General features: G+C 39.8%; 1 protein-coding gene across 1 annotated transcript in view; it reads right to left on the reverse strand.

Moving 5' to 3' along the window:
- Positions 1–8,207: 8,207 nt before the first annotated feature.
- LOC141472134 (ligand-dependent corepressor) overlaps positions 8,208–13,165 on the reverse strand; it is a 61,006-nt gene continuing 56,048 nt past the window's right edge. The window contains exons 6-7 of the mRNA XM_074158965.1: positions 12,079–12,172; positions 8,208–9,177 (exon numbers count right to left, since the gene is read on the reverse strand). Coding sequence (XP_074015066.1) covers positions 8,208–9,177; positions 12,079–12,172 — 1,064 coding nt within the window. The remainder of the gene's footprint in view (positions 9,178–12,078; positions 12,173–13,165) is intronic.

A 13,165-nucleotide genomic window follows, 5' to 3' on the forward strand; every position in this document is an offset into this window, starting at 1 on the left:
AGAGGTCAGAGAGAAATGCCATTTTCCATACTCTTCAAAGACTATGGGTTACATAAATAGAAAGAGAAGACTTTTTAGATGTAAAGTGTCAAATAATAAAGCAGAGGTGTTGCTGACTCGCGGCTGCCAACAGATCCCTGCGAGGGCAGAGCAGCAGGTTTGTACTTTAGAGCCAGATGTGTCGTCCCCGTCCCCGTCCGTCCCCCCCCCCCCGGCGGTACAGATGTGAAGCGCCAACACATTCTGCATTCGCGCTCGGCGTCAGAGAGGAGCCACCTCCTCGAGGGGTACGGTCCTACCGAGGAGGTGGAAGCCATTAGGTACACCCTTACGGAACCTCTGCTGATTATCTGACAGGTTTACACGCTTGTCATAACAAACACCAACTTTGGCAGAACAATTACTAATAAGCTCAAAGCACTCCCGGCCCATTGGTTTCCATCACAGTGGCCAGTGCACAGAATTCTCTAAGGACATTGCATAACTAGAGTGTAGAGGTCAGACAGCCAAGGACCCGTGCTTGAGGTTAGAAGTAGTTATGGTGAGAGAGAAGCAAGAGCCACGTTAAGAAGCTGCCCCCGCGGTCGGCAGGAGCAGCTGGGAATGTATTTCATTTTTAGCTGCGCTGGCTAGTAGTGGCATTTTTAAAATATATAAGTTTAAGATAACATATATACTATATATGTATATAATATAATACATATTATATAATATACATAGGAATTTCTTACAATACATACCAGGAACCCCCACACGATCTGCTCAGTAGTAATAACTGAATATACAGAATGCCACTATAAGTGTCTGAGGCACTGTGTGCTGGAGAGTAAATATGCAGCTTTAAAATCCGTTTGGCTGAGTTATACCTGGATACCTGAACTGAGTTTTTAAAGTTGACATTCATCGAGGATGTGCTATCAGCACGTCAAAAGAAAAAGCGAAACAAAATACAAGTCACTGCTAGGTTTAAGAAGAGAGTACAAGTACCTGAATTGAGTGAGGATAGTGTGTAAACTGTCCCTGAGGGTTTTTAAACAGTGTGTGTACAAGTTGGATTCCTAAGAACATTAGTTTAAAACTTACATTGCGGACTGATAAAATACCAATGTCTGACGATTCAACAAGTGGAGGTTAGAAAGAGTTATGAGCAAACACTCAAAACATATTTTATACATTTTAAAGCAGCAGTAAGCTGCTGTAAGCATACATCCCATCAGTACAAGCAACACGTGGGACTCGGATAAAGGTTTCTATTTGCAAAAAGCCCATCATATATCGATAAGTAAAGAATATTCACCTGCTAAATTAGAATGCACCTAGTTACAGACTAGCAATTCAAGATTATTTTTTTTTAATCAAATACTTTGCTATACTTTGCTATTACATACTAAAATTCCTTAAGCTCACTAATGCTGGTATTCTAATCTATTTTTTTTTTTTTAATGTTCCCCCTTCATTTAAGAAATATACCATTCCACAACTTAAACATTAAGATCCGTTTTCAGTCCTCAGATGTAAAAAGCATGTCAATGAGTTTATATTAAAAATTTACACGGTAAAAAGGCTTGAATTTCAGCCAGAGATTCTAAATACTACTCATTCCCTGAAGGCATAAGGGAGAAAGAATCCCTACTCATTTTTCTTGTGATAGAGTTTTCAAACTGAATATTAAACAATGGTCCAAAAATGATTTTTTTTTTTTTTTTTTTCCAGTTTGGGAAACCTCCCTTTCCCTACCCATCATCCCAGATTCCAAATGTCAAGCCCTGAAATGGCCTATTGAAATGATTAGTTAAAAATATCAGGCATGTATATATACATCCCCCACCTGAACTTCGGAGTATTTTGTTGTACTAGTCTTTAAAAGACAGATTAGTATCCCAAAACAACTTGTAATCTGACCTGAAAAGCCGTTAATGATCCTAGATTGTACGTTTAAAATATCTCCTAACCTGAAGACCAGATTTAATTAAGACTCTGGCGTTGTAACAGAAAAAGTGCTGCAGTTATTTGTCCCTTTTCTGGTACTCTAGAATAGGTCAGACAAGTGCTTTTTATAGTGACAGTAAAGTTTACATGCTTTCACACAGGCATAAAAAATAGTATCTGCAAAAATAGTTGAGAAATGTAGCACCAAGTAGTTGATAAACTGTAGTAGTGTCTTTCTGATTCCCCGGTAGGAAAACACCCATGAAGTCAGACTGTAGGAGGTGATGACCAGAGAAATTGTTTCCTGACATTAACTTTTCCTGCTCCAGTCAGAACGAAGCCTGTGTCCTAATCCCTGCTCCATCAGGTAGAGTTATCACCTCGAGTCCTTCTCAATTATACTTACCAATTCGGTAAGGGACGTTTATTTTTAAGAAGGTGAATGAAATGCCCTGGACAGGCAAAAAAATAAAAAAAAAAAATAAAATAAAAAAAAAAAATCCTTCCTCCTAGTACTTCGCCCAGGAACATTGATTTTTCAACCAGGCTAAGAGATTTTTGCGAGGATTAAATAAAGCTCTCTTAATACGAAGGTTTTCACAACAATAGCTGAATATAGGCATAATTCGATAGGACGTGAGGTCCCAAACTGCTGCTGTAATACCGGTATAGAGACTTGGCCCCAGTCAGAGCAAGAAGAGGGAAGAGGGAGAGAGATGGACATTGGAACGCTGTAACCACCTACAGGTTCTTCTGGTACATGTGGAGTGCATCTGCAGAGCGTTTTGAGTCCGCAGTGTCTCTCTGCTTAGCGACCGTCACAGGACATCGTGCTTATGCGTTGGATAATTAGAAATTAATCACTGGAGTGGTTGTTGTATTTGCTACATGCAACAGAACTGCATCTAACTAGCAGCGCGGATTTTAAGGTTTCTGAAGGTTCCAATTATGGAGGTTTTTTAATGTAATTTGAGATCAAGTGGAAACCTTTATAATACCAAAACTAGTCTCAACAATTTTTTTTTAGGTACAGCTTTTTAAAGCAGTAAGTATTAGTCAACATTATCTACTGGTGCCAAGAAAAAGCAACATTGACCTAGACTGAAATTACTTTTAGTTCCTGAAACATTTGCGGGGAAAACCTAGAAGTTTCCGATCCTCATGGAAATGAGGGAAACAACCCTTCCCGTTCTACCTCTAGCATCTGGCAGAGAATTTAAGATACTTAAAATATTGTGACAGAGCTTTCAGTACAGGTTAATAAGTTTGCCTTCATAAGAGTTGGGACTGCAACACGCGTATGCATTCTTACACCGAAGAGTTAAAATGTTGTCTTCACTGAAGAGCGAGCTCTTTACGTTACAGCCGTAGCCACACTGTTTTTGAGAAAGGAGGGAACGGCACAGCGTTCCCTTCACTCCTTGGACACTGCGTTCTTCTCCTAAGACTCAAGGACATCTTAAGAGCATTACTTCAAAGTAGACTGGAAAGAAACACATGATAATTCCAGTTTTGCCTGTATAACAATTGTTGCAGACGATATAAAAAGCAATTCAATCAGAACTAGGAAGCCGTTCCGATCTATACAAAGCTTACTCAACCCTAGAGCCCCTGAATCGCTTCCCCAGTTCCCGTGAATTCCCAGGGGAAGGCAATGTACCCTCAGGTTCTCATGAAAGAAATATTTAGACTCGGATGTCGGCCTGCCACAAGACAAAGCACAGACTATTCCTCGTCTGCTCTCAACCCGTCTAAACACGCGGGCAGTTGCCTCCCATGTTTAGGAATATCCTTGAACACCGGAAAGCTCTACAAAAAACAAAAAAAAAAAAATATAAAAAGGTGGCATAGGAGTCACTTGAGAACACAGAAAGCTGAAGGCGCTCCCTTACCAGAGGCACTATCCTACCTGTAACACCTGCCTTTGTTAAAAACCATTCGTTTTCCAATTGCCATGAAAATTCAGAGTTCGACTTCAGGTCTAACACTAGGGTTGGTAACGCGAGCATCACATTAAGAGTTCTGCAACAAGAAGAGCGCAAAGGCATACCTGTATTGCATACACAGCAACTTCTGCACAGCAGGGGGGGGAAAAAGAAAAAAAAGAGAAGTAGAGGAATTCTAAAGTAAACTGTCTTGAGCTTTCACAACAAAAAAATAATAATAAAAAAAAAATATCAGGAAATGAGCGGAAAATAAATTCCTTTTGACAGAATTAAAAACGAGTCCAGATACGTGTCCCTACAACATCTGACTGGAAAGGTACAACTCTGCAGCTGTACTCAAGCGTTACGGCCACAATAATGCCTACAACACTGCGGAATGAGGATCCAGCTGGCTGAAAGTGAGGTAATAGTTTGTAATAGGTCAGAGTTCTAAAAAAGCACTTTCACATCTTACAAGTCCAAATAAAATAATAAAAAAAAAAAAAAAAAAAGGACACATTTCATACATGTTGGGCTTTCTCACCAGAACTGTACGATAATTAACTCCACACCAGGACCCCTACCACACTAAGCCTTACTCGTCTTCAATTATATGCTGCAGCAAAGATTTACCAAGCGACACCTAAACTTCAGTACAATATGAAACTTGATTCTTAAAAGTTTATACACACAAAATATAAAATTACTTTTCTAGGATGGGGTAGGGGAGAGGGATTCTCCTTCATGATACTTGGACTGAAAAACTAGTTTTCAGAGACTGCCACAAATATTATTCACAGTTTCTTGCTGTCAGGCTTTTTCAGCTACATCAACGTAGTACACAACAATACTGTTAAGTCCAATAACTACATCAGATGGACATTCTCGGGAATAAGAGAAAACTAGTGACGAAAAATACCCGGAAGGCCTCCTCCTAACGACATCTCGATTTTTACAGGGTTGCAGTTTGTCTACGTTACACGTCAATGCGATCTCCAAAGAGCAGCAGGAGGAAGGTTTTTTAAACCTTCTCACCTGTCCAAGTGATCCAAGTAACATAAGCATCCACTTACCAGAAATAACATGAGAAACAAGGCTTTTTGTTACAAAGACAGCAGTGAACCACACCTTCCCACACCAAAATATGGGCAACCAGGGATTTTGGCCATGCAAACTGCTGGTCAGCAGAAAATTAAGCATGCTAATGGACAAACATTAATTCCAATCATATATTTAAAATGATCCCAAATACTACTAGTTAGCTACACTGAAAGCGCCTGGAAAAAATATGTAGTGAAAAAATGAAAGCAACCATTAGTGATCACTGCAGCACTTTGAGTGATAACTAGTCTCACGTGATGAATCACCTCAGAGAAAATACATCGGATGGGACTTTGAAACAAAAAGTTAACATTAAAAGGTGCACCTGAATATTACAGACTAAATTTACAAAACCTACAATAAGGTAAAATATATATCTTTTGAATATTCAGCAGCTTTTTTTTAAATTTGTTTTTATTTTTTTGAGAGGCTCATGAAATTTTAAAAAGGGACCACTAACTAATCTCAACCATGCTTCACAAAACAATAATGGCTATTTTATATTGCAGTTACCAACGTAATGCAATTAGTGCTTAAAAAATAATCTACACTTTTTTTTTACTTTTTTTTTTTTTTTTTTTCCTTTTTCAACAGAGACCTTTGGAGGAAATACGGTTGTTCAAAAGCTTCTTGAAAAAGAAAGATTACCTGAATATTAAGCTATCACAGATCAAGTGTTGTGTTTAAAAGCTTTGCAGAGATGAGTATTACAATCTTCAGGTCTCAGGACATTTCAACTGAGAAAGTTACGCGTTTGGTTTGTTGTTGGTTTTCTTTTTTTAAAAATCCACTTTCTAACCAAAGCAAATAAAGAGTACTCAACTTCTCACTATCTATTTACAACTCTTAGCCTACAGTCTGAAATGACAAGACAAATTCTCTTTTAAAACTGCAGCATTAAAGGGTAGGCACACCATTCTTCTGCTGCACGATTGTCACCCACTTAAACATACACATACAAAATATTTAGGTTAGTAAAATGAGCACTCCACATACACTACAGTGACAAGTTTTATAAAACTCAACTCATGTTGCTTAAATAAAGACAACTGCAAAAGGTTAAACCTCTCTGAACAGTAAAACTGTGTTACTTTTTTTTTTTTTTTTTTTTTCTTTTAAACTTGCAGCAAACTTTCTAGCATAACCTCCGCCGGCAGATGAAACCACACGTTTAACTGCGCCTTTATTGCAATCACCAGCTAAACTGGAACGTATTGCAGAGTTTCTATACTGCTACTGAGCTTAAACTGCTTTAAATGCCAAGATGACAACCGGAGAGCTGCGAGGAACCAGGAGTTTGAGTACTAAAAATATATTAAGTAAACAAAAAAAACCAAAATAGACTCGGGGGCCAAATGCCCAGTCCGTTTCAAGCATGAGCAGTGCATATTTCAAACGACAGCAATGGTGTGCCTAACCTTTGAAAATACCAAGTTGCTGGGGAGGGGGAGAGGCGAAGAGGATCAACTGTTCCAGAAGCCGCTCGGCATCCCTAGGGCTATCCCGGCCACCCTCCCGTGAGCTTTGAGAAACCACTTTCAATCACTGACATCACTTAATGCTCTCACACAAAAACTCCAACTCTTCTTTTGGTTGTGCAAATGAGGAAAAGAAATGGGAATTCCATCTACCTTTTGCACAGGTTAAGACCAAATTGTTTCTACCTGAAGAACCAGCAATTCCCATTTGGTCATATCGTGGTAAGTCCAGTAAGCTCCACCTAGTTACTGACCACTCCCGCAGAAAGTATCAAAGATAAAAGTTCCATACAAAACTTTTCCTGGATCTCCATACAATGAGAACGATATCATCATATTGAAAAAAACAAAAACAAACTGGATTTGTGGTTTACGGAGTGCTTTTACGGTGTTTAAATGCTTATTCTAGCATGTGCTAAACCACTATCAAAATAGATTAAATAAAAACAACAACAACAAAAAAAGCAGGACTTAGATTAATTCCTGCTACTGGCAACTGTAATATTTAAAAAGGAAACACCCATTCACTGAGTGTTCGACCCTGACAGTATTACAGATAGATATGATGCAGAGCCTGAAGCAGATCAGGCTACCAGTGTTTTACTTCTTCCCTGAACATTAACAAGCTCCTTCACTAATGTGGATATTTGGGCAGACTACTGAGGTTGTAACGTTTGAGATCACCGTTTTGTGGGCTTTTTTTTTTTTTTCCCTTTTTTTTTTTTTTTTTTTCTTTTTTGCAATATCACAGTAGTTTGTTACACAAATCCCCCCTCCCCGGATTAGAGTCGTTTAAACTAGTTGTTGGAACCACATAGTTTAGTAAACTCAGAATCAAGTCTGTAAAAAGCATAAAGGTCACAAAGAACCATGGTTCTGTTCTAATGAGGCATACCCTAATACATCATTTAGTGTACCCTGACTGCTCCTGACTGCGAGAAGCTTGTCTTCCGTGAGATAAGGCTACATCCTCAAGCAGGTGAGTCTAAATATCACCCTTCAAAAATATCAAACAAAATTACAGCGAAGGTAGTGTTACAAATAATTAACTGACATATTCTGAAGGTAGTGTATGTAAGTTTTCCCTCCCCTCCCCTCCGGGTGAGCACTAAGCAAACAGTGAATTGTAAGTATGTTTAATTTAGAAAGAAAGTAGTGGAGAGCCTAATTAGACCCAATTGATTATCCATCTATTCAACAAATCTCTGAGTTCAAGAGAGGTACCATTCCTAAGTAACTTGATTTAGCTTAAATCTTTCAATCAACTGGATCAAAGAAAAGGAGGGGGGAAAAGGATTTCTGAAATGTTTTGCAGAATGACAGTCTGATTCTCACTCAAAAAAAGCCTGGTTTTAAGAGAGTTTAACAAAGTGGACTTATTTCTATAAAGGCAGACTTGAAAAATTCAAACACCAGAAGTTGAGGCAGGCTCTACGGGCGAGATGTCCACTTCCAACAGATCTGCATTCTTTGTGAGGTAACTCAACTCTCTATTGCAGAGAAACATGCAAAAGGCAAAAGAAGAAAAAAAAAAAAAAAGAGAAAAAAGGGGGTAGTGGGCAGGTGAAGGAGGGAAACTGCGCCATAACAGGCTGGAAAAATTTACAAATGTGACATTCAGAGCACACCTTTCACCTGTGTCCACACAAGTCTATGCTAAACTGCGAAGGAAAGAGCATTGCAGTCAAAAGGAGAATGAGGTGTGCTCGGTGGTGGTTGAACTATGCAGTAGTGCTCACCCAGTTTGCAAAGTAATTGGCACTCTACAACATCCCTACTCATCTTTCAATTCATTCGCACTTTGTGCTGCTTCTCCCTGGGGATCTAATTCAATCTTTACTGAAACATCCTGCCCCTCCGACCTCATTAATTTCATTTTTTTCTTTGGAGGGTTTTTCAAAGTGCCCAGCCTCTCTTTAACTTTGTACTCCAGTGTACTGTGGGGGATCCCATAAATACTCTGAGCTTTGGAAACACTCATTTTCCCGCTCATAACCACAGAGATTGCTTCCTCCAGTATCTCGCTGTTGTACTGTCTGTATCTCCCTCTTTTCTTCCTAGGTTGCTTGGAGCCAGCATCTCCCTCTTGATCTGAGGTGGGATATGGCTGTCCAGAGGTAGACTGCTCAGCATCTGAGCCCCAGGAATCTGGTCCAGCATCCAGCAAACTTCTCCTGTTTTGTTTTGGAAGGATAGCCCTTAACTTTTTGCTAAGCGCGCTCTCCGTTTGTGAACCCATTACCAAAGAGCTATAGCTGTACTGGTCACCAGTGCGGGACTCCCATGAAAGGTCCATGCCTCGAACTTGTGGTATCTTTAAATCCACAGGAGACGAATGGCTCACGTCCTTTTTCCCATCCTGTTTAGTTTGAAGTGCCATTTTTTGAAAGGCAGAGTTTTCTGTAAGAAAAGGAAGGTCACTGATGTTGCTGAGTGCACCATTTCCCCTGAATTTCATGCGGCTGAAATTGAATTCGTAGTGTGGTTTTGCCCAAGAAGCCTCCCTGGATAATATTAAGTGCTGTCCATGATTCTGTAGTCCAGATGGCCCATGGCTGGCAGCCGTAGAAAACTGGTTTCTGCTCAGCAGTTCTTCACTAATCTGGAGTGATCGAGCCAGCGGTACTTTAAGAGATGTGGAGTGGCCATAACCTTCCCTGGTTCCATCCTGCAAGCTTCTTGGAGGTACCCCATCACCACTCTGTAGTCCCTCCGGATGGTGCTGGCTGGGTCTCCCAGGTCGCCTAATTGGATGGAAGGAAACTGATGTGAGCAGGACTTGCACAGGTAGGGAGGGATGGGTGAGGGGGCCACTCCTTTATTAGAAGGCCTTGCTTGGGTAACATCACTTTTTGTGTTATTTATTTTTCTCTAAATTTGTTTTGGTTTTGGTTTTTTTTTTTTTTAATTTTTTTTTTTTTTTAAAGTCTCAGCATCAGTCAGTTTTAAAACTTGTTCACAAAAAAAGAGAAGCTTTTTGGGCAAAGAAAAATGAAACCTGTTGGCTGGTCTCTGGTTGGGTTCACAAATTCTCGGAGTAGAAAAGACTTCGCGCAAGCGTCTGAAAATAGCACCTTAATTACAAAGTAGTAATCAATCGCCATAGATCTACACACAACTGTGTTACTGGTGTGACGTTACCACTAAACAAGTACAGTAATAAAAGAGTAAGCCAAAGTGCAACATATTCAACATGCAAATATGACTGCCACCTGCAGTATCTACACGTAGGTGGAAACCTTGGATGATGTTCACTTACATCAGATTGAAGAATTGCTGCTCAGGATGAACATAAATAAATAAATAAATAAATAAATAAAATGCTTAGCGGGCCTCAAAAGTATCTGCTTGACTTTCATTGAGCACCAAACAGGAAAGCACTGCATGACACTAGACTTACCAAATCGCTCTCTTAACAACTAAGTACATGTATACATGCCCCTGATTCTCATTCAATACATAGCGTGGCTAGGATAAAAGAAAAAAAAATATAAATAAATAAATAAAAAATCTAAGTTCCAACTGTCATCCAGATGAAGGGTTAATAGCAGAAAAAGCGGTATGCGTTTTTACCATTCTCCTTTCGTCACAAGTGTTCTTGCTACGACAGGAAGAACTACTACTGCAGATAAACACCTGTATTCTAATATTTTCCTTGCTTAGCCCCCTGCAGTAACTAAGTCACACTAGTTTCAAACTTTTCCATGTTCAACATACAGATTAATGCAGAGACTAGTAAGCAATTCTGTTTTAATGCTCTGGGACACTACACTGGTGTAAAGCCCTCTAGCTAAGTCAGCATTATTTAAGGACAGCATATGTACTGCTGAAAAGCTACATTATTCTTTTTAGCATCACACTGGGATTTAAATATAAATAAAAAATTCTTTAGAGAAAAGACATCCATTGAAAGGACCTGGCGTGTAACATAGACAGTGCTCAACACATTTGCTGCTAGCTTCTCTCCAGGATGCAAGAGGTCATAGCTCAAGTGGGCAACAAGAGTCAACGAGGATTCAGAACAAAATCCAGAGGAATGAATGGAAGTTCGCCATTCCAGAGAACTCTCCTGAGCAACGTGCCTTCTCTGCCCCTTCCACAGCACCTACCAGCATCAGAACGTGCACCAGCAATCCTGCGCCTAAGTGACAGTCGTACTGGCAGCTAACTCAGCCAGAGGGTCACACCTGATTTCACTGATGCTAAACAGGCTGCAGTCACCCTCGTGTACCACACACCTGTACCAGTAACCACAGGTGCCAGTGCGCCACATCCTCTCTTGACCATCAAGACAGTGCCAGACGCCAGCCCTCTCATCCCTGTGTGTTGGACTTTGGCCCTCACTTGACAACACAAACAAGGGAACAAACAATACACAGCCTCGGTGGCTTCTGCTGCCTTCCTAGGAGAATAAAGCTGGAAATAACCTGTCCAGAATTGAACAAGAAGAGCTGGTGGGGGAAGGTTTATGCTAAAGAATTGTGAAAAAGCATTAAGACTAACTTTTAAACAGTAATGGAAATACTTAATGAAGAATGTAACCTTGAAGGGAGAAATCAGAGAGAGTAATAAGTCTTCCAAAGAGAAATGCAAAAGTTACCTCAGTTGTTAGCAGTACGGGGGATTGGTGGTGGTGGTGGTGGGTTGTTAGTTTAAAATTTCAAGTATTTCAAAGGCTATTGTAAAGCTAAATCCAGCAATTCAATAGCAGTTTAAACCATATACTGTTTCTGTACTTCACTGAAAAAAATTGCTTGTTCACAGTAGCTTCAAGATAAAATTCTCCCATCAACACCCAAAATCCCTCTTACTCCCAGTCAGCCTCTCCAGTACCATTAACTCAATCCTAACTAAGAAAAAGGGGGTTTAAAATGTATGCGAACAGTGACCATTAGAAATATGAAACCCAAAAGGAATTTTTTGATATAACATTCTTTCACACCTTGAACTAATTAAGGCAAGGATAGTACATCACATATTTTACATTTTTTTCTAAAAAAAAAAAAAAACACCACCCTTCTTCAGTGCTACACTACAATCGCAAATCCAAAAAGCCATACTTAAAGTTTTCTGAACTACCAGACTCCCTCCTTCAGCTGCTTTTCCTTTTTTTAAGTTATGGTTTATGGTAGGAAATATTAACAAAGAGCATGCAGTGATTCAAACCTAATCCAGCTTGGTTCAACACCCAAATCATTGCGACCCCTAAAATAAACTTTCCTGCTGGCTCACTTTCCCCTAAGTGAAATGAAGGCTAAATTCTATTGCAAAGCCTCTAAGACTCTTCATACATTGAACTGAACTTGCATCTCCACGGACATCACTCATCACTAAACCCAAGAAGCAATAATGGAAAGGTCTTTGGCTATAGACTAAATTGGCCAAACTAGCAGATACTGGAGTTCTTAACTGCAAGTGAAACTTGTCTCAGTTTGCAACAACTCTTATTTAGCAGGTGGGTTGAAGGTATTTGCCAAAGGTACAAGTTGAAAAACACATTACTCCAAAGGGTTAACACCAAAAGGAGGTTAAAATTAACAGGAGGTAAGCACACAATTTTTAGTAAAAAAAAAAAAAAGCCAAAAAAAAAAACCCCCAAAAAACCCCCCAGTTTTAGAAGGACATAGTAAGTTGCTTTCTCTTACCCATTTCCCGGAGTACTAGAGCACCCTGGAGAATGACTCAGAGAGGTGCTGCCGGCACAAGGACTCTTCTTAGTGGATAAATCAAGCACACCGTCTGTAGAGACAAAAGAATGACTTCAGTGCTTGAAGAAACAGGATCAGCCACGTTGTCCCTTGACAAAACAAGTCTTTTGGGCTAAAGTCATATTTAACACACAGCATTTTCAATTTTATTTTTATTTTTAAACAAACTAAGGCTTGGATTTTTTGCAATTTGGCTTAAAAGTGACTTCAACGTAGTCCTCAGTCACACCAAAATTTGGCAAAATTAAAAGTGCATCTGCTACAAGAGCCAGAGAATAAAAGATGACCTACAAATGACAGTTCAGGATACACCACAGCCCATTGCATAACTACCCCTCAGCGGTCCAAAAATGAGACAATCTTCAAATTCCTGAGATATTTCCCCCTTTAAGGGAGGCTTTAAACCGGCATTTGAATATTATTTTTTTTTCCCTAATCCAAATCTCTGTAGGAAAATTGAGAATTTCATATGGGAAACTCACTTTCAAATGAAGATACACAAATAAATGCAGGACGACTCCTCACCTGGCAGCTATAGCTTCATCCTTTTTTCCATGTCTCCAACGGGTCTCTACTGGCCAAGCTGCTGCCTTTCCCCTCTCTACTGGGCCATTTTACTCCCTCTCTCCTTCCATACAGCAAATTGTTTTTCCTGCTAAACTGCTTCTTCCATTCTCACTAATGGCACTTCCTCGCGCTCACCCGTGCTCCTCTGGAAGCCCTTAGCTAAACTCGGCATTTCTAGGCAACAGAAAAGGGAGCGCTTTTTGCTAGAAAAGCATTGCTCCCACGGCACTGAAACAACTTGGAATTCTGGTCATTTTAATAAGGGCAACATTGTCATAGAAGCAGCACAGCCATCTGAAATTCCTGGAAACTTTGAAACAAGGAATTTATGAGGCAAAGATAAATTAAACTTGTTGGCAAGGTAAACTAGAGACATTTCAGAGCTCCTCACTCATTCCATCTAATCAAGTAAATACCACCCAACACAAGAACAATGTACGATGGCTTTCAGATTGCT

Source organism: Numenius arquata, chromosome 15 (genome assembly GCF_964106895.1).
Source record: "Numenius arquata chromosome 15, bNumArq3.hap1.1, whole genome shotgun sequence".
NCBI classification, from domain to species: domain Eukaryota; kingdom Metazoa; phylum Chordata; class Aves; order Charadriiformes; family Scolopacidae; genus Numenius; species Numenius arquata.